This window comes from Pipra filicauda, unplaced genomic scaffold, assembly GCF_003945595.2.
Source record: "Pipra filicauda isolate LSUMZ 115617 unplaced genomic scaffold, ASM394559v2 scaffold416_size611912_pilon, whole genome shotgun sequence".
Lineage (NCBI taxonomy): Eukaryota > Metazoa > Chordata > Aves > Passeriformes > Pipridae > Pipra > Pipra filicauda.
In genome coordinates, this window is record NW_024104550.1 from 576676 (window position 1) to 595701 (window position 19026).

The window sequence follows — 19026 nt, forward strand, 5'->3', positions numbered from 1 at the left end:
GCTGTTCCCCGGGGTGCGGGGCTTCCCTCGCTGCCCCCGCGCTGGGGCACGTGTGGCTCATCATCCGCCGCGCTCGCTCTGCCATTCCTTAAAAAGCCTCGGGCTCCAGGGCTGGGTTTTCCTGAGCTTGTCATCACCGGCAGGGCGGCAGGGCCGGACCATCCCCTGGGGCACCTCGGCAGCCCCACGGCCTGGCCGGGAGCCCGCAGGGAGGGCCGGCCCCGCTCCAGGGCTGCAACCTTGATTGTGAGTCACGGCCGGGGCTCTATTCTCAGATGTCCTGCAGGAAACAGCGGGAGAACAGCTCCGAGCTGCGCCGAGCCAAGGCCGGGCTGGTGGAGCTCCGAGCAACCCGCTCCAGAGGAAGGTGGCCCTGCCCACGGGCTGCTCCTCTTACCACAGTGCTCAGGCAGATCCACGCAGGGACCGGGAATTACCGAAATATTATAATATTAGTATTATGTTTATATTAATATTATATATTGCTATAATATAAAAGCCTCCGAGTAAAATAATTAACATTAAGTAATATAATTCATATCAGTAATATAACATCATATTTTGAATATAACATTATATATTGTATTGTATTTATATTCTACACAGCATATATGATATGTAATGTAATTTAATTTTCATATTGTAATGTAACTTTTACATTGTGATATAATAAAAAAATACTCCGTTTCAGGGTTTAAAAAATTATATATGTTATAGATATAATGCCATACAATATTATTTTTATTTTGTAATATTAAAAATACTTCATTTCAGGTTTTAAAAATTATAGATATTCTAAATATAATGTCATATAATTTTTATACTGTAATATAATTTTTATATTGTAATGCAACTTTCAAATTGTAATATAATATTAAAAATACTTCATTTCGGGTTTAAAAATATATATTCTAAATATAATGCAATATAAATGTTATAATAAAATTTAATATTAAAAATACTTCATTTCGTGTTTTAAGAACTACATATATTCTAAATACAGTGCAATATAATTTTTATGAAATAATTTAATATTAAAAATACTTCATGTTTTTAAAATTATATATATTCTAAATGTAACGCAATATAATTTTATATTGTAACGTGATTTTTATATGGTAATATAATATAAAAACTCACTTCAAGTTTTTAAAAGTTGCGCGGGTGTGTGGGCGCGGCGCTGGCCCTTTAAATGAGCGGCAGTGGGCGTGGCCGCGTCCTCCGAACCGCCCAATGAGCGCGGGGCGAGGGCGGGCCCCTCCCCGGCCATTGGCCCGGCGCTGCACGGAACGCCGCGCCAAGATGGCGGCGCCCAGGGCGGGGGGTCGCCGCGGCTGAGGCGGCGCCGCCGGGCGGGCCCCGCGGGGGGGGACGCGCGCCATGGACGCGCTGTTCGCTCTGCTCCGCGCGCTGCGCCTGGCGCTCGACCTGCTGCTGCTGGTGCTCGACCTCAACTTCTTCCTCGTGTCCTCGCTGGTGTCGGCGCTGCTCTGGCTGCTCTCCGCCGCCTGCGGCCTGCCCGCGGCCGCGGCGGGCGGCGCGCTGGCGTGCTGGGACGCGCTGGCGCTGGCGCTGGCGCGGGGGTGCTGCGGGGGGCTGGAGGTGGCGCGGGCGGCGGCGCGGCTGGCGGCCCACGCGGCGCTGCGGGGCCGGGAGCTGGCGCAGCGCGGGCTGGGCGCGGCGCTGGGCTGCGGGCAGGCGCTGGGCCGGCAGGCGTGCGAGGCGCTGGCCATCGCGGGCAGCCTGCTGATGTACCTGGCCAACAGCCTGGTCAACGTGTGCCTGCTGGGCGCGCAGAACCTGCTCACGCTGCTGGCCGCGCTCTGGGACTCGCTGGCGGGGCCGGCGCTCCGGCTGTCCGAGCTGCTCGCCGCCTTCCTGGCGCACGTGTCCAGCGGGGCCATCGCCGTGTCCATCCTGCTGTGGTCGCCCTGCCAGCTGGCCCTCGAGCTGCTCTGCACCACCGCCCAGATCTTCGTCAGCGTCTTCTTCGTCAACGTCTACGGGCTGGGGTTGCTCCTCCTCATCGTGGCGGTGGGCACCTTCCTCCTCAACCCCGGGCTGCTGTGGACGCTGGTGGGACACTTCCTGGGGTACTTCCAGGGATACTTCCTCGCTCTGCCCACCTTCCAGCGCTTGAAGAGGGACGCGTGGCGGCTCTACCAGGTGGCCATCCTGAGCGTGGGCATGGCCATCACCTCCCAGCCCTGGCGCAGGCTGGCGGACTGGGCACTGCAGGTCACGGACTGGAGCCTGCAGGTGACCAACTGGAGCCGAGGAGGCAGAGGGACGAACCGGGGCAGCGACCAGCGAGGGGCTGTGGCCGTGCCCAGGGCGCTGGGCCGGCTGCTGGATGAGGAGCAGGGGGCACAGCCGCGCCCCGGGAATCGCGCTGGGGCGGCCCATGGCAGGGTGGCCGTGGGCAGGCTGCTGGATGAGGATGAGGAGCGGCTGGAGGCAGGACACATGCCGCTGCCACGCCCTGCTCTGAGCCGTGCTGCGGCAGCACAGCGTCCCCAGGCAGGCAGGCAGGAGCCAGGCACGTCCTGGGGGAAGGCTCCGAGGAAGCAGCAGCTGAACGCGGCAGCCGGGAACGCCGAGGGAGCGCCGGACGACGACCCCTGGGCGCTGCTGAAAGAGCAAGAGGAGCGTAAGAAGTGTGTCATCTGCCAAGACCAAACCAAGACAGTGCTGCTGCTGCCCTGCAGGCACCTGTGCCTGTGCCAGGAGTGCACAGAGGTGCTCCTGCAACAGGCCATCTACCAGCGCAACTGCCCGCTGTGCCGCCAGATGATCCTGCAGACCCTCAACGTGTACCTGTGAGCCCCACGGCACAGGGGGTTGGGTTGTTTTCCCACGAGCAGGTCAAAGGCACGGCCCTGCCTGCACTTCCCGGGGCTGCCCCGAGCAGCTTCCAAAGAACTGAGGATGGTGCTGGAAGGGCAGAGCACTGTGGGGGTGTCTGCTGGTCACGTTTGCTACGTACCTAGGTTGTAGCTCTTGCTAGCAAGCACAACACTGATCTCTGCAGGGGGCTGGAAGAGTTACCTGGGGTTTTTTTGTTGACCACTTTTGCTGTTTTCCAGGCCTGTTGTGTGCCTCGAGCCTGCAGCAGCCTGAGATCCAAAGCAGAGCGATGCTCTGGTCCCTCGTAGCCGAAGCTGATGGAAAAGTGAAAGGCTCTGCCCTCCTGGGAATCACAGAGGGTGGTGCAAGGCACGGGAGGAGTTTTCCCAAGATCTCACTAGAAAACTACCTGGCTGGCTGCATTCAAGCCTCTGTCTTCTCCTCCCACCATGGAAGTGGGGGACCTCCCTGGGAAGGGGGAAGAGAGTTCCCTGGGAGAGGAAGGAGCACACTCAAGTTTTTTTGGCTCCGCTCCCAGAGGGCTGAGCCTGGCTCCCAGCTGGAGAACAGAGTTTCCTGGGGTACTTCAACATCCCAGCCACTCAGTGGCTTTGGTTTTTGAGGGATATTCCTTGCCAGGACAGCGTGGAGCCCTGCAGAGCTCAGTGTTGCTGCTGCTTCCACGCATCACCTATGCAAGACTAGCAAGCACATGTCAGGTTTTCCTGCAAAGGGAGGCTGGAGGGAGTTACTCTTTCTGCTTGCTGAGGGGTGGCCACCCAGCCACTGCTCCCAGCCCTGGCAGCAGCAGCAGCCCAGCTCTGAGCCAGGGGTGGAGAGCCCTCTCCAGATAATACATATTTTCAGGCTCAGAGCGCCCTGGAACCGTCAGGTTCACACCAGAGCTTTGCTTGCTCCTTCCCAGGCTGGGCTGGCTAGAGGGAGGAACTCTTTGGGAGGAGAGGGGGGACACCCCAAAGCTCCTGGGAGCTCACAGACATTCCAGCTCCAGGCACAAGCCCTGCACATCTGCTGGGATCTGCAGCTGTGTGCACGGAGCAGCACCAGGACCACGGATACCTTGGATTAGGGCAGGGTTGTTCTGTTGTTTTGTCTTACTGTCTGTCACAAATGTAGCTGGTTTTAAAGTGTCCACTGAAGTCTAACCAGACCATCTGCTCCTGGCTGGGGAGGCCTGAGGTGGCTCATCCCAGCTTGGGCAACCAGCACCATTCCAAGAAACTGCTGGGCTGCCAGGGGGCCTTGCACTAAAAAGCTTTTCCTTTTCCAGCTGCTTGCCTGAGGTCAGCCACACGCCACAGCCAACTTTGGCTGCAGCCAGGCTGGAGAGAGCTGACTGCTGCACTGCAAGCCAAGAGCCTGAGGGCAGTTGGCATGCTTTTCCTTCTCTATTTCCCTTCTTGATTAGCAATTTAAGCCAAAACAGAGGCAGCAGAGAGGCCTGGAGTGCTGGGAGATGCCTCTGTGCTGTAAAACTGAGCTGTGGCAAGGTACTGTCTTGTTGTTGAGTGGCTTTACTCTAGAAGGCACTGCCAGGGCTGTTTTCCCTCACATTTTTTGGGAGCTGGAGGGACTCCCTGGCCCTGGGGCTGTCAGCTGCTCCTACTTCACTTCAAAGAGATGCAAAGCTCCCTGTTACTCAGCCTCTTGTCCCTGTTCCTCCCACACACCTCCCTCGATAATGTTTGCTCTCTCCAGCCGCCAACACTCACAGTTGAGTAGCCAAGCTCTCACCAAAGCAGTGAGTGTGACCCCCCAGGCTGTGCTCCCTGGGGTCTGGCTTTGTCCCAGGGGAGACAGGGAGCTGCACCCTTCCCTGGCTGTGCCTCTGGAGTCACCCAGGAGTGGGAGTGTGGCCGTGCCTCTGGCCACAGGCAGCAGCTTTTGGTCAGGACCAGCTCATGGATTGTTGGGTGCAATATTTCCTACATGAGTTACAGGGTAGAGGGGAGAGAAGGACACCTCCCCAAAAATGCAGTTTGTTCCCTCAAACCTTTTTTTTGTTGTAGCAGTCACGCTTGTTGTTTTAGGGCCTGTTTGTCTGCTGTTTATAAAGAGAAAGCTTTGCCTTAAGTTTAACTCTTTGCACTATGGACTAGAAACTAAGCAGATTAAAGTCTCCTTTACCAAAAGATGCCTTTTTCTTGGGAAGGGTTTTCTTGTGTGTGTGTCTCCATCACTCCCCACTAAGGGTCAGAGCTGGAGGATCAACACCACCAGCAAACTCAGGGGTGTTTGCTCCCAGAAGGGCTGTGCTGTGGGATATCCTGGGGCCAGGCTGCTGCACGGGGAAAATCTAGCACCCAGGAGATGAATCTACACCCAAACCCACTGTGGGTGGGCTTTCCAGAGCCCCCAGCCCCTGCTCTGCCAGGAGGTGGTTGTGGATATGTCCCTGCAAGGGGACAGGGAGGAGGGGCTGGGATTCCCCAGCATGTTCCAGGCTGGCAGGAACATGCTCAGGGACATGTAATCCCTGTTCCTGCATGTCCTTGGTGCCTCAGTGTCCTGTGCTGGCAATCCTCAGACTATCCCAGGGATGGAGGCAGCACAGGGCTTGGCCTTGCCTCACTCAGGGCTACTGGTGAGCAGATACATTTGCTTCACAATGAGCTACTCCCTGGCCACGATCTGAGCTCCTGGCAGGTTGCTTTGTGCTTTTAAGCACTCTCTACATCCTTGTAAACTGTTTGGAAAAGCATCTCAGGGCCCTGATGGGCAGAGGCTCCAGGAGTTCTGGCCCTGCCCTGCACTCACCTGCCTTGGCGGGGCCGTGCCAGCAAACTGGCTGATTTTAACCAGGATGAAAACCAAGCCCGGGGAGATGAGAGCTGTTGGAAGGCCAGAAAGAGATGGATATCTGCTGCAGGCACAGGGAGGAGCAGCCCACCTGAGCCCTGGGGGGGTCTGGCTGCAGGGGGTGACAGCCAGGTAAACTGAGGCACTTGTCTTGCTCCCAGGGTGTGACCCGAGGCTGGCTGGGCACCTGGGGAGGCTGCAGAGGAGGAAGGAGCCAGCAGGGGAATGCCTGCCATCCCATGCACAGGCAGGATACTCCCAGCCCTGTCCCCCCCCTCCCCCAGAACTCCCAGCAGGGGATGGAGAGGGTTTTCAGCCACCTCAGGCCACTGCAGCTGAGCTGGGAGAGGACAGGATGTGCAGGACACAGCCTTCCCCGGGGAGCCATCCTGCACACGCTGGCCAAGCAGCAAGAAATTGGAGCAGGGAAATGCAACCACCCCCTGTCTGATGGGCAAGAGAGGCTGGTGACAGCCTGCTCCGGCAGCCTGCTCTTTGGGGCAGGGCTGCCCTGCCTGGACAACACACACAGACCACTCCAGGGCACAAGAGCTGGAGTTCCCGGGGGCACTGCCTGCTCCAGGAGCTCGGGAGCCTCATGTGCGAGATGAATGGGCTGCTCTCAGCTCATCAAAACGCCGAGGCCCTTCCCCGGGGAGGGAGAGGAGCACGATGCTGCCGGGTTACTGCGGTTCAGGAGCGCCGGGGTGGTCGGGGCTGACAGCTTGCCGAAACCAGGGGGCCCCCAGGCCCTGGGAAAATCCCTTTGTCAGCCCAGCTGCGGCTCCCCCGAACTAATGAGCCGCCAGTGCCAGGCTGGGGACAGCGGGGAGCGGGCGGGACAGCGGGGAGCCGGCGGGAGCAGATGCGCGGCAGCGGGAGCAGCCAATGATACCCGGCCGGCAGGGAGGAAGGGAGCAGGTGAGGATCAGCAGCAGAGCCACGGGGGGCCTTTGGGCTGCTCCTGGCACCAGCTTGGCTCCCTCATTAGTGGCTGAGCACAGGGAGCTCCCCGAGCACAGCAGTGATCCTGGCACCTCGGAGCTGCAGTGCCTCGGGGACATGGAAAGGATGAGGCTGATGGGGGCATCGGGGACACACAGCCCAGGGCAGCTTGCACAGGGCTGTGACCAGTGGGGTTTCTGATATCTCCATGGAGGGAGACTCTACTGCCCCTCTGAACAACCCATGCCAAGGTTTGATCACCCTCACAGTAGATGAAGAGCCCTTTGCTGGGCTCTCTCCAGTGTGTCCATGTCTTCTACTGGACCTGGTGCTGAGCAGAGGGGATGGGTCACCTCCAGGTCACCTCCCTGGAGCTGCTGGCAATGCTCCTGCTAATGCAGACCAGAGGGCTGGTGGCCTTCCTTGCCATGAGAGCACACTGCTGGCTTGTAGTAGGCTTGTTGCCCACCAGAAAGGATCCTGGGGATCCTGAGTTCCTTTCCGGTCAGTTAGCCACCAGTAGGTGCTGGTTTGTAGGGTTATTGTCTTTGGAGGGTTATCCCTCCCCAGGTGCAGGACTTGGCATTTCCCTCTGCTGAAGTGGCCCCAGCCCCATCCCTGCTTGCTCAGACAATTCTGCTCCTCCTGAGCCAACACTGAGAACCTGCCACCTGCTTCCTGCTCACTGGGATGGACCACTCGAGTTTGGAGAAACTTTGGCCTCTCGGACACCTCCTCTCACCAGGGCATGGGATCCTCCCAAGCAGACCCCTGAAGAAACCAGTGCCTGCTCTCCTAAATTCCAGGCTTGTGGTCCTTTCCTTGCCCACTCCATCCCCCCACCAGAGCCAGGATTGTCCCCTGCCCATTCCCAGTCTAAAGTCCTTACCAGGTCCGCAGTCCTGCTGGCAGAGGTCACCTGGAGATGACTGGAGAGTGCTCCCTGCACCTTGTCAGCATTGAAGGCACTGAACCTGTGCCATAACCTCCATGTTGGAGCAGGAGCTACCCTGCTGCTGCTGGAGTCACCAGGACACCCTTCACCATGGAGGGCATTTCCACATTCAACCCTGGCAGGTGAACACTGACACTGGAGCGGAAGGTCCGGACTCCTGTAGGGTCTCAGAGATGATCCCGTTGATCTCCGAAGCCACACAGCCTGCTGGCCTCCTCCAGTGACCTTGCAGTGCCAAGGACGCGTGTGCTACTCTGAGAAGATGTGCTGGCACTTATTTTTGTTTCTAAAAGCCCACAAACAAACCACAAAACCACAAAAAGAAACAACAAAACAACCCAACACTCCACACAAACTGCTGCCTCTGCCAGCTGCCCTACAGTACCTGTGGGCTGAGCCTGGCTCTTTTATAGGCCTCTCCCCTGCCCTGGCTGAGGGATGCTGGCCCCTCCTAACCTGGGCTCAGCTGGAACAGGGGCTCCAAACTCTCTTTCCCCAGGGCAGCTTGTAGAGCCCATCAAAAGCAGCTGGAGCTTACTAAGAACTTGCCAGTCTCCTGTGGCTCTCCTTCCCTTTTCCTTATCCTTTCCTTATCCTCTTCCTCATCCTCCCCAGGCACCCCCATGTTCCTCAGGGGGTTCCCAGCTCCTCCCCACTATGATCCCAGACAAAGAGCAAGAGCATCCCAAAGGAGGCAGAGCCCAGAAACTGCTGTGCCAAGCACTGTGCCTGTGTTTGCCTCTGCTGACTGTGCTCCCCCACATCCTGACAGGGACCAGAGAACGCTCCCAGCTCCCACACAATCCCCTCAGGCTTCATCTCCAGAAAATTCACTCTCCTCCTCCCAGAATAGACAGCGCTGGCCATCGATCCGTGGCGTGGTTTGCCCCCAGGCAGCTCTGCTTACACAAAAGGCCATCACGAACCCAAACAGACGCTTCCGCTGCAACCCAGTCCCGGGCTGGGGGTGAGAGGTGCCCGTGGATCCCTTGGAGGTTCCTTTTGGAGGTGGCATTGTCCATGTAAGGGGGCACAGATGTGGCCCCACGGCTGCTGCCAGTCTGTCCCAGCTCCCAGCCCGCACAGCTGAGCAGGGACACAGGTTTGCTCATTCTGATGGGCACAGCTCTGGTGCTGGGGGGCCATCCAGCATGGATGGGGGGAGTGGGGATCTGCGGCAGGGGAGGGGTGTGTAAGGGGGTCCTGGGCTTCTGAGCGCTGCAAGGATGGCCAGAAGAAGCGCCGGTCCCAGCTGGCACCCCACGGCCGGCAGGGCACCGCCTCCAGCCCATCAAGGGGTTCGGCCGCTGGCCAAGAGCCCCCTCCCCCGGCTGGTCCCCTCAGGGACCTATTTCGGGCAGGAATGAGGAAGCTCTTCATTCCCCTGCTAAAAATAGGGACCTTTCCCAGCCGCGGGTCAGCGCGTTCACACTGGGGCGGGGGGCGGGCACGGGGGGCTCCGCAAACTCCGTCCGAGGAGCGAGGGGTACCCACCCCCCACTGGAGTGGGGTCCCTGCTCGCCCCGGACAAGCCCACTCCCCCCGGGGTGGCCCTGGTGGCACCGGGACCCTCCCTCCCGGCGAGGGGTCGGTCCTCGGGGGGGGACACCGGGGATGCTCCGGCCCCACTCCCCCCTCCCGAGCCTCGAGGAGGTGCCGGGGGCTGTCACAGCGCCGCGGCCGCGGTTCAGGGACGCCGCTGCCACCATCTAGTGGCTCCCGCTGGCTCTGCGGGGACAACCCCGGCGCCGTGTCCCCGTCCTTCTGTCTCACGTTCCAGGCAGGGCGGCGCAGCCCCCTCCCGCCGTCGTGGTGCCCCCGAGGGCGCCCAGGCAGCCGGCACACGCGTGGCTGAGCAGCCCTTTATTGAGGGTATGGCTGGGGCAGGACGGGCTCCTGGCCCCACAGACCCGGCCTGGGGAGCAGCAGGGACCGGGCACCGTGCGGTGGGTACCGCACAACCAGGGCGTGGGGGCTCCCCCAGAGCCAAGTGCCCGAGATAATAGTGAGCTCGAGGGGTGCTCCTCGCCACACCCAGCATGGCAGAGGGGCTGTATTCCTTGCCCCGAGCAGGGCAGGGGTCCCGGTGCCCTGGCTCCCACCGTGCTGGGGGCTGGGAAGGGGCACATCCCCAGCCCAGGGCGAGCTCAGGCGAAGACGGGGGAGTTCTGCCAGTAGGAGTAGACGAGGAAGCCGGTGAAGGTGCTGTCCGTCTTCACGCTGGCGTAGAAGCCGATGTAGTCCCCCACTCCCACCTGCACCCACACCTCATCCTCGGGCTCCAGGCGCACCAGGGTGCCCCCCGAGAGCGAGGTGGGCTTGGGCCAGTTCCCGTAGTACTGGAAGAAGGAGGCGACGGTCTGGCCGTTCTTCACGATGTCGAACTGCAGGCTGGTGCGGTACACGGTGGCGTGCACGGCGAAGTAGTAGAGCCCGGGCACCTCGCAGGTGAACTTGCCCGAGGCGGGGTCGTAGTGGCCCTGCTCGTTGATGAGCACCACGTCGAAGAGGATGGGCTGGTCGGGCAGGGGGGGGCTGCGCGACTCGGAGCGCTTGGCGCTGAAGGCGGAGCGAGGGGCCACCGCGCACTCGCCCTGCGCCCCCTTCTCGCCGTGCAGCCCGTCCACGCCGGGGCTGCCCACCTCCCCGCGGGGACCGGGCACTCCTGGGCGGGCAGGAGGGGGACAGGGTTACCTCTAGGACGTCGCCACTGCCACACGAGCTCCCCCAACCACCCTGCCCTGCCCCAACCAGCCACGCCCGGGGCATTGCCTGGGGAAGCAACACAAGTGGGGAGGGCTGGGTGCGTGAGATAAGTTGGCACAGCATCAATGGTTTGTTGGAGATAGCCCTCTGGCTGGGAGAAAACCCACCCTAGGAGCCAGGGAAGGGATGATGAAGCCCTCTTCCTGGTGGACTCTCCTAAAGCAGGGCTGGAAGAAAAGGATGACATTGGGGATGGGGACAAATGCAGCTTTGCCAGTGACAGGGAGCTGCTGCCTTTTACAGGAGCACAGGGTCACCACAGGCAGGACCAGAGGCGGGTGGTGGCATGGAAGGGGCACTTTTGCAGGATTCACCCTCAGTTTGGCAATGTGGGGCTGTGCCAGCATCCAGGACTCACTCCCTGTCATGAGAGCATTCCCTACAGACAGGGCAGAGCAGATCCCCCTCCCCAGCAGGGGTGTCTCCGTTCTTACCAGGAGGGCCCATCTCGCCCTTCTCCCCGGGCATCCCCATGGCCCCATCCCGGCCATCTCGTCCATCCCTGCCTGGCAGACCCTGGCCCCCGTGCAGGCCCGGAGTCCCTGGGATTCCTGGCTGCCCCGAGCACAGCCCAGGGATCTTGTTGTCTTCGATCTGCAAGGAGCTGGTGATGAGCCCGAGCAGGAGGAGGAGGAAGAGCTGCTTCATCTCGTCCACCGTGGAGGGGCTGGAAGGGGCAGAGAAGGGTCATGGCTCTGAGAACCAGAGCAGAGAGGGCTGGGAGATGGGCTGGCAGTGCTCGGCAGGGAGTGGGTGTGGGGGGGTCAGCAGGGGACATTCCCCTCTTCTTTTCCCTTTGCCTTTTTGGCAGCTCCTCGCAGCTGCACCTGCTGCAGCATCCCCACGGCCAGTGTGCCATCCCACCACCCTGCAGCCCCTGGGGTGGCTCCCGGGGTGCTGGGGACAGGGAATTGGGGAGGGGGCTGTGGCACGGGCAGCTCTGGGGGTGTGACTGGCGGCTGTTCGGGGTGGGCACTGCCCCATCAGCAGCGTGCCCGGCTCCGAGGGAGCGGGCAGGGGGGATTTAGGGGTGTCAGTGGGTGGGGTTGTTGCATCTGGGGGCGAGTGGAGGGGCGGCAGCTCGGGGAGCGCGGGGCTGTGCCGTGGCCCGGCCCTTGGCAGCATCCCGGCGGCTCCGGCTCTGCTCCACGCCCGCCCGGCTCCCTGGAGGCTGCAGCATCCCCGGACCACCCCGGCGCCGGGACCACCCCGCTGCCCCCGCTGCCCCCGCTGCCCCCAGCCCTTCCCACAACGAGAACAGAGCCCCGCGGCCGGCGCTGGCCCCCCCCGCCCCGTGGCCTCGACCCAGAAAAGCTGCTCTCTCTTCCCCCCTCCACGACTGCAACAAAGAGGAAAAGGAGGAGAAAAAGTGTCTCTTCTCCGCCCAGGCGCCGGAGCCAGGAATTCAGAGAGTCCCAGCTGCCCCCGGCTGGGTGTCCCCACTCACTGCGGTCCCAAAGCTCCTGCCCCGGTGCCTCGTTGCTCTCCTGGGTGGAAGGGCTGCGGCTCTTCCCGGCCACTTCGCTCTGACGAAGGCCCTGGGAGAGGCAGCCTCTCCACCCCCCCCTCCTCCTCACGTCTCTCCTCCCAAACTCCAAAGGAAATCAAGGGCCTTGGGAGCCAAAAGCTACAAGACAAGGGGAAAAAGAAAAATAATCCCATGGTGTCGGGAGTGTTGTAAGCAGGGGGAAGGGAGAGCGAGGCAAACAGCCTGGACAAGGGAGGGGAGGCACGGGCTGCAGATTGTCTCCACTGAACACATCTGGGCATCCAGGCAGCAGGATGGAGGGGAGGGAAAACGGGGAAAACAGGCAGCAGGGGGGGAAAGGGAACAACAGAGAGGCTGAGGGAGGGAAATCCAGCAAAGACGGGGAGGAAGAGGGAGCCCTCGGGGTGTGAAGGTCTCCTGACTGGCAGCCTTAGGGCTGCTGCTGGCAGCAGAGCTGAGGCAAGGGGGGATGGCAGGGCACACACAGCCTGGCAGTGCCAGCCCCGGGAGCATCCGTGGGGAGCTGCAGGAGCCATCCAGGGGGTGGCTGAGGGGGCAGGGTAGGTAGAAGCACATGCAGAGCAGCGCTGTGGCAGTGCCAGGAGGCAGGGCTGGCCCTCAGGGGACCATGGAGCACGTGGGGAAGCTTTCGAGGGCGCTCCCAGCTTGCCTTTAACTTGTTCCAGAGCCGAGTGCATCCAAGGGACACGGTCAGACGCCGGGCAGCGGGGCAGTCCCGTGGCTGGGGGAAGTCCCTGTGCCCCACAGCCAGTGGGACATGCAGGGAATGAAGGAACCAGGCGGGCTCGAGCCCCCTGAGCCATGTGGGAATGGTGGTGCCGTGCTGAGTACAAGGGCAGAGCGGGGCTGACCCCGGTGTGTCCTGCTCCCAGTGACCCCAGCCGGGCTGGGGACTTCCCCACATGCTCAGGAGGGGTGGGGGCAGCAGGAAGCACTGCTGGCTCTCTCCTCCCTGTTCCAGTGCCCACAGCAGTGTGGTGGCATTGCTGGCTGAGCCTTCCTGACCCCAGTGCCCGGGGCCAGGCTGGGTGCTGGCAGGGAACCGCCTGGCTCCTCTCTCCCAAGGTGTGAAGGGACTGTTGTTTTTGGCCAGCTGGGAGCTGGTTTGTGGCCGTGGGGTGGTGCCAGGCCTGTGGCCATCAGGGTGGCCTCCAGCCAGCACAGCCAGCTCAGCCAGCAAGGCCACAGCTCTTGCTCAGGCAGGATCCCTTCTTTGCACCATGGGGCCACCAAAATGACCCCCTCCAATACCCATCCATCTCCCTGGGACCTTGCAAGCCCCCAGCCCAGTGAGGGCACAGCTGTCCCTTCTCCCTTGTGCCCTCCATTTCTGCTGTAATCCCCCACTCCATCCCTGACTTCCCTCCCTTGGCCCATGCCTCATTTCCCCCAAGGATCTGGCAGGAGCCACACACAGACCCTCCCCAAATGAGCCACTTGTTTCATTGGGGTTTGTCAGCTGCTGAAGCTGTTTATTCCACTGGCTTTGGGGCTGCTGGACACAGGCAGCCCTGGGCTCTTCTTCCTGCAGCCTGGCTCGCCTCTGCCTGGCCTTGCTCCATTTGGGGAGCATTAGCCCTTTCCCTGGTGCCCCCAGCACAGCCCCTCCAGCCCAAGCCTTTCCCTGTGGGATGTGTCACCTGCTCACGAGAGATTCGGAGCTGTGGGCAGAGGGCCTGACCCAGGGCAGGTGAGGAGCCAGGCAAGGGGGGCTGCGGGTGGGGGCCACCCCAGCAGCTGGGTATTCACACCAGGAGGAGGACAGGAGGGACATTTGGGGCGGGGAGGGTGTCTTCATCCCCTGCTCCTCTTCTCTTGCAGGGTCAGGGCTGGAAGCACTCCACGGGGTCGTTGGAGTCGGGCAGGATGTTGCAGTTGATGGGCCAGAGGATGCCCAGGAGGCCGAGGGACTGCTTGCAGCGCAGCTCTGCCGCCAGGCACACGGCCCGGCAGGGCTGCAGGACCCCCCCGTCCGGGGTGCACTTGGGCACGAAGAGGCTGCAGATGAGCAGGCGGAGGTGCTGGAAGCACGGGAGCTCCATCAGCGTCTGCGGGAGAGCGGCGGTGAGCCGGGAATGCCGTGGGGAGCCTGGAATGCAGCCCAGGGGCAGCCCCGCGGGCACCTCACCTGATAGTCCTGCAGCACCTCGGCGGCTCCCTCCTGGTCCGGGATGGCCAGCCAGATGTTGGGGAAGGAGGTGGCGTTGTAGCCCAGCCCCAGGCACATCTCCACGTGCACGGGCTCGCAGACAGACCCTGCCACGGAGCGGGGGGCTTCAGTCCTTGCAGCAGCATGTCCCCTGCCCCAGGGGGGCTCAGGAGGGGGCTGAGTGCTGAGTGGAGCACTCGGGGTGGCACTCACCAAAGGCTGGGTAGGACACCCCTGTGCAGTTGAGCTCGTCGGTGCCGTCGGGACAGTCGTGCCAGCCGTCACACACCGACTCCAGCGCCCGGCACTCGCCGTTCCTGCAGGAGAACTCTGCGGGGCTGCACGTCTCTGGAAGGTGGCAGAGGCCAGTGTGGCAGGGCGTGGGCATGGCTGGGAGTCAGCCTGCTCACCACCCCTGTCTCTGCTCTTCTTGTTGGTTGGAGAGGTGACTGTCACCAGCCTGGCTCAGGGAGATCCCAAATTCCCTGGGTTGTTTAGGGGCAGCCTTCAGGTGATGGATTGTGCTCCTGTGCAGGTCAGCCTCTCCAGGTCACATTCCCACAGCTAGGATCAATGGCCTTATAGGGTAATTCAGGCCCCCTGTGGGCCTGTAGCCCAACCTGCTACTCCAGGCAGGGTCAGCTATAGAGCAAGAGCAGTTTTTTCCAGGGTTTTATCCAGCCTGGCCTTGAAGACCCCCAAGGATGGTGATGGCACAGCCCCCTTGGGCATCCTGTGCCCTTGCTTGGCTACCTACTCTCTGTGGCATTGCGGGCTTGGTAGGTGGCAAAGAACCCGTTGTCTGCTACTCCCTCATCCGCCACGAACAGGACGGTCATGACATGTCGTGAGGAGGTCAGGGGGGGTGGCAGCTGGTGGCCACAGAACCTGCCAAGGTGAGGGATGAGGTCAGGGTGGGCTGAGCAGCACCTCCCCAAACCCCTGCCCTCTGGCGGCTCCTCCCCACCAGCCACCCCCGTGCCTCAGTTTCCCCAGCTGAGCCAGGGGAGCCCCGTGCCCCCAGGCTGGTGCAGCGGGGCTGGAGGTGCCAGGGGGGTGGGCTGTACCTGCCCATGAGGCTGGCGGCCCCCGTGCCCGCGCTGTCGTGCACCTCCACGAAGTCGAAGCTGCAGTCCTCGTGCGACTCCAGGCTGAAGTTGTGGAAGTGCAGGTCGATGACGTGGCCCACGGGCACTGAGATCTGCCAGAGGCACAGCTGCGGGGCAGGGGGCAGCCGGCGACACCCGTGAAGCTGGGCAGGGGCACCCCTGGCCCTCCCCAGGGGGAGGTTGCCTTTCCTCCCTGCCCAACCTCACCCTCACCCTGCTCCCACCTCCGTCCCTTCTCTCACCTGCTGGTGTGGGTATGGCTGAGGATGGTTCGGGGTGGAGAGGTGCCCCTCCAAGGCGGTCAGTGGGCCCCCGCACTCTGCAGGGACACACACATGCAGCTTTACCCTCTCCCTTCCCTCCATCTCCCCACCCATCACTGTGCCACAGTGACTGAGGGCTGGGGGCTGCAGGCAGGGCTGTGTCCCACCCACCTTTGTGCTTCAGGCTGCAGTTGGCCTCATCACTCTTGTCGGTGCAGTCGTGGAACCCGTCGCAGATGAAGCCCAGGTGGAGGCAGAGCCCCTGGTCACACAGGTGCTCGTCCCAGGCGCAGCTCTCTGCGCGCAGGCAGAGACAACTCGGGATGGGGGGCGATCCCGCTGGGCACTGTCCCCTCCTGGAGGGACTCCCATGGCTCTGCCCGCAGCGAGGAGCCCTGGCAGTGCCCGGGGTGGGGGGTACTCACTCTCACTGGGGGCCACGGCGCGGTAGCGGGCGCTGAAGCCCAGGGCACCCACGCTGCTGTCGGAGACGAAGGTGACGCGCAGCCGGTTGGAGTTGGAGTTGAAGGTCGGGGGGGCCACGTTGCCACAGAACCTGGGGGCATAGCAAGGGGTGACGCTGCTCGCTGCCCCCTCCCCACTGCACCGCCACGCTCCCCAAGCGTGAGGGTCCTACCTGGTGGGGCCACCCCGAGCCGGGGCAGGATCCACGCCCGGCTCCTCGTAGAGCTCCACACGGTCAAAAAGGCAGGAGGCTGTGCCCTCCACGCTGAACGTCTCCATCTTCAGCTGGATGGCGAGCCCGGGACCCACCTCGATGCGCCAGATGCAGAGGGCATCGGGGGGGTAGGGCCCGGGGTAGTTGGGGGAGCTGAAGGAGCCCTCAGGGCCCCGCAGGGTCCCTCCACAAGCTGCACGGGGCAACAGCGTGAGTGTGAGCTGGTGCAGGAGACCCCCAGCCCCAAACACTGCCCCACACGGGGGCACTTACCCGGTGCTGCCGTGCGGGCTGTGGGCACCCAGCTCTGCGTTGGGGTGGCAGCTGTTCTGGGGGCCGGGGGGTCCCTTCGGGTGGCTGCTGTGGTGGTGGTGGCCGTGCCACGGGCGGGCAGGGCTGTGGCTGGGGCGCCGGGTGGGTGTGGGGACGTCAGCTCTGTGCCCAGGGAAGAGCAGGGACTGCTCAGCCCCAGCAGGGAGAAGTGGCTGCAGTGCAGGGAAAGGGCTTAGGAAGCCCACCCAGCCCCGGTGTGCAGTTCCCAGGGGATCCCACACAGCTCTCCCAGCGGCCAGTGGTCCTGCCACATCCCAGGGAGGTGGAGATCCCCCTTGCTCCTGTGCCTGGGGGCACTCTGTCCCCACCGCGGGCAGACCCTGGGGTATCCTCTCAGCGTCCCTCTCCCCCTCTGAGCCAGTTCTTTGTCCCCCCCACCACACTCACAGCCATCCCCCAGCCCTCGCTGCTCGGGCACTCACGGTGGATGACGATGCCCAGCAGGAGGGCGATGAGGAAGAGCAGGATGGTGCTCATCAGAGCCACGCAGAGCCAGGTGAATTTGCAGTCAGCGCGGTACCTCCAGCCTACCTGTCCCCAGAGCTGCTGGCCTGCGGGGAAGGCGAGGACAGCGGGCAGAGCCCGAGTGCTGCTAAGCCGTGCCCCCACCTCCCTGCGCGGCTGGCTGAGCCCTGCCTGGGCACGTCCCCTCCTCTTGTTCCCGAGTCTCCTAAGCAGCCCCAGAGCCCACCAGCCCGCTGCTGCCAGCCCCGTGGGCAGGGGTGTGTGTGTACAAACCCCCAGGCTGGTACCGAGGCCGTCCCGGGGTGATGCAGGGCCGGTCCCATCCTTGTCTGGCGGGTGCTCCGTGCTTGGGGCTGCCCGGGGCTCCTCGCCCTCGAAGACGGGGTTGCAGAACTCGGTCTGTGGGAGAGCAAGCGCGGGTGGCACCGGGGGGCGGGCACGTGGGGACCTCCAGCAGCACCCACCCCCAGCCCTACCTTGCTGTGGTCCAGAGCCTCGGGGCAGAGCGTGATTTCGGTGAAGTCTCTCATGGCAGCGGGCGATTCCTTGGCTGGCTAAAAGCACCCCCAGCACTCCGTGCCCCCCAACACAGCTCCCAGCCCCACACCCCACTCCTCCCCAGCCGCCCCCATGGGCCCCGGGGTGCTGTGGGCTCCGGGCACAGGTGGTGGCAGTGCCAGGCTGTGCCTACAGGTGCCAGCGCAGCCCCGCAGCCCGCGGAGCCCTCAGGGCCATGCCCGCCGTGCCGGCAGTGCAGGGAGCCCGGGAGGCAGCGGCCCCAGTCCCCTCTGCAGGCCCCTTCCCCCTCGCCCCGTTAATCCAGCTCAGCTGAGGATGCCGAGGTCAGGCTCTGGCACGGAGAACCAGCGTCTTAAAGGGGACTGTGTGCTCTCACCCGCTCCGCTGGGAGCCCGTCCCGACAGGGACCCTGCTCCCGGGGGCACAGGGTCTCCCTGGGTTTGGCTGCTGACCCTGGGCACCCCACTGTTGAGGGCAGCACTGAGGGGGCTGTGCTGGGGACCCCAGGCTGAGCGTGTCCCCCCTTGCCTCACTGGGTGCCTGAGCCCAGCCACCTGCATTCCTGCTGCCCCTTAATGCCTCGGTGCCCGTCTGGGCCCTAAGCAGGGGAGAAAGGGGCCATTGTTCAGGGGCTTTGAGGAAAGAGTCTGGGCACTGCAGGGCTGGAAAGGCTCCTTCTATCTCCGGACAGTGGAGGGACTGCCACCTGCACACACATCTCCCTTGCTCCAGGGACGTGGGTGCTCCAGGGACATGGGGGCTGCTGGGTCTCCAGAGCCATGCACAGCCAGGCTGTCCTGGCACTGGTGGCAGCTTCCTACCACCCTCCCTCCCAGAGAACACCACGTGCACGCAGAACTCTTTTCAAGCTCGAATTTATTCCCGCACGAGTCTCCCTTGTATGAGACACTTCCCACCCATCTTGCTTACACAGTAAACAAGCCACCTGCCAAGCAGCAGCGCTGCCCCAGTCCAGTACCTGCCCCGGGCAGCCCCCCCAGCCCGGCCTGCCCTCCCTGAGCCCCGCTGGGATGCCCCAGGCTGGGCAAGGTGCTCGTGCCAGCGCTCAGCCCGTGCCCGCAGGGCAGTGAGGGCAAAGCCAGTCGGGTGCTGGGTTGGATGTAGCTGCCCTGCAGGCTGGGATGGTGCTGGGTCGGGCCCATCCCTCCTCCCACTGCACCTCAGGCAAAGGCTGGATGGGGAGGAGGTGAATAAATTAGAGAAAAGGCTAAAAAGGCCACTGGCATTTGCTTTAGCTGGAGGACGGAGCAGCAGGGTGGGTCCCCGGGCACCCAGGGGGGGGCTCCTGATCACGGGGAGGAAAAAGCCCCAATTGCAGATGGTCCCGGAAAGCCACTGTCCCCCCCTCCCTCTCCTCCACAGAAAGGATGTTCCTGTGCAACCCCAGTGGCCCCCCGCTCCCCTAAATGGTTTAAGGCACCGTTGTATGAGGAGGCAGGTAAAAACCTACCCGAGGCATCCCCCAACACCAGTCCCTGGAGAGGCAGGAAGCGGCAGGGTGGGTGCTCCAGGTGAAGCAAAGTCCACTATAAATACATATAAATTCCACAAAATGTTCTCCTCCCTCCTGTCCGTGAGTCTGGGCCTGAGCTCAGGCTGCTGTGAGGAGTGTTTGTGTGGGGCAGCTGCTGGGGAGCTGCTGCCT

The 19026-nt window shown here is 62.4% G+C and overlaps 3 protein-coding genes across 3 annotated transcripts; 1 reads left to right on the forward strand and 2 right to left on the reverse strand.

The window, feature by feature from the left end:
- Nucleotides 1–1351: 1351 nt before the first annotated feature.
- Nucleotides 1352–5002, forward strand: RNF26 (ring finger protein 26). The gene has a single exon (XM_027734523.2). It carries the CDS (start codon nucleotides 1381–1383, stop codon nucleotides 2821–2823), a length of 1443 nt encoding a protein of 480 aa, XP_027590324.1. The 5' UTR covers nucleotides 1352–1380; the 3' UTR covers nucleotides 2824–5002.
- A 4407-nt stretch (nucleotides 5003–9409) lies between these two features.
- On the reverse strand, nucleotides 9410–11803 carry C1QTNF5 (C1q and TNF related 5). Its single transcript, XM_027734524.2, has 3 exons — nucleotides 11781–11803; nucleotides 10768–11000; nucleotides 9410–10232 (listed from the first exon to the last, which is right to left on the reverse strand). Exons 2-3 carry the CDS (start codon nucleotides 10979–10981, stop codon nucleotides 9715–9717), a joined length of 732 nt encoding a protein of 243 aa, XP_027590325.1. The 5' UTR covers nucleotides 10982–11000; nucleotides 11781–11803; the 3' UTR covers nucleotides 9410–9714.
- A 1491-nt stretch (nucleotides 11804–13294) lies between these two features.
- On the reverse strand, nucleotides 13295–17371 carry LOC113994955 (membrane frizzled-related protein). The gene is made up of 13 exons (XM_027734518.2): nucleotides 17318–17371; nucleotides 17129–17240; nucleotides 16799–16927; nucleotides 16317–16478; nucleotides 16002–16236; nucleotides 15790–15920; nucleotides 15536–15661; nucleotides 15344–15420; nucleotides 15060–15208; nucleotides 14750–14880; nucleotides 14206–14340; nucleotides 13972–14099; nucleotides 13295–13891 (listed from the first exon to the last, which is right to left on the reverse strand). The coding sequence occupies exons 1-13, from the start codon at nucleotides 17369–17371 to the stop codon at nucleotides 13667–13669; spliced, it is 1794 nt and encodes a 597-aa protein (XP_027590319.1). The 3' UTR covers nucleotides 13295–13666.
- Nucleotides 17372–19026: the final 1655 nt, after the last annotated feature.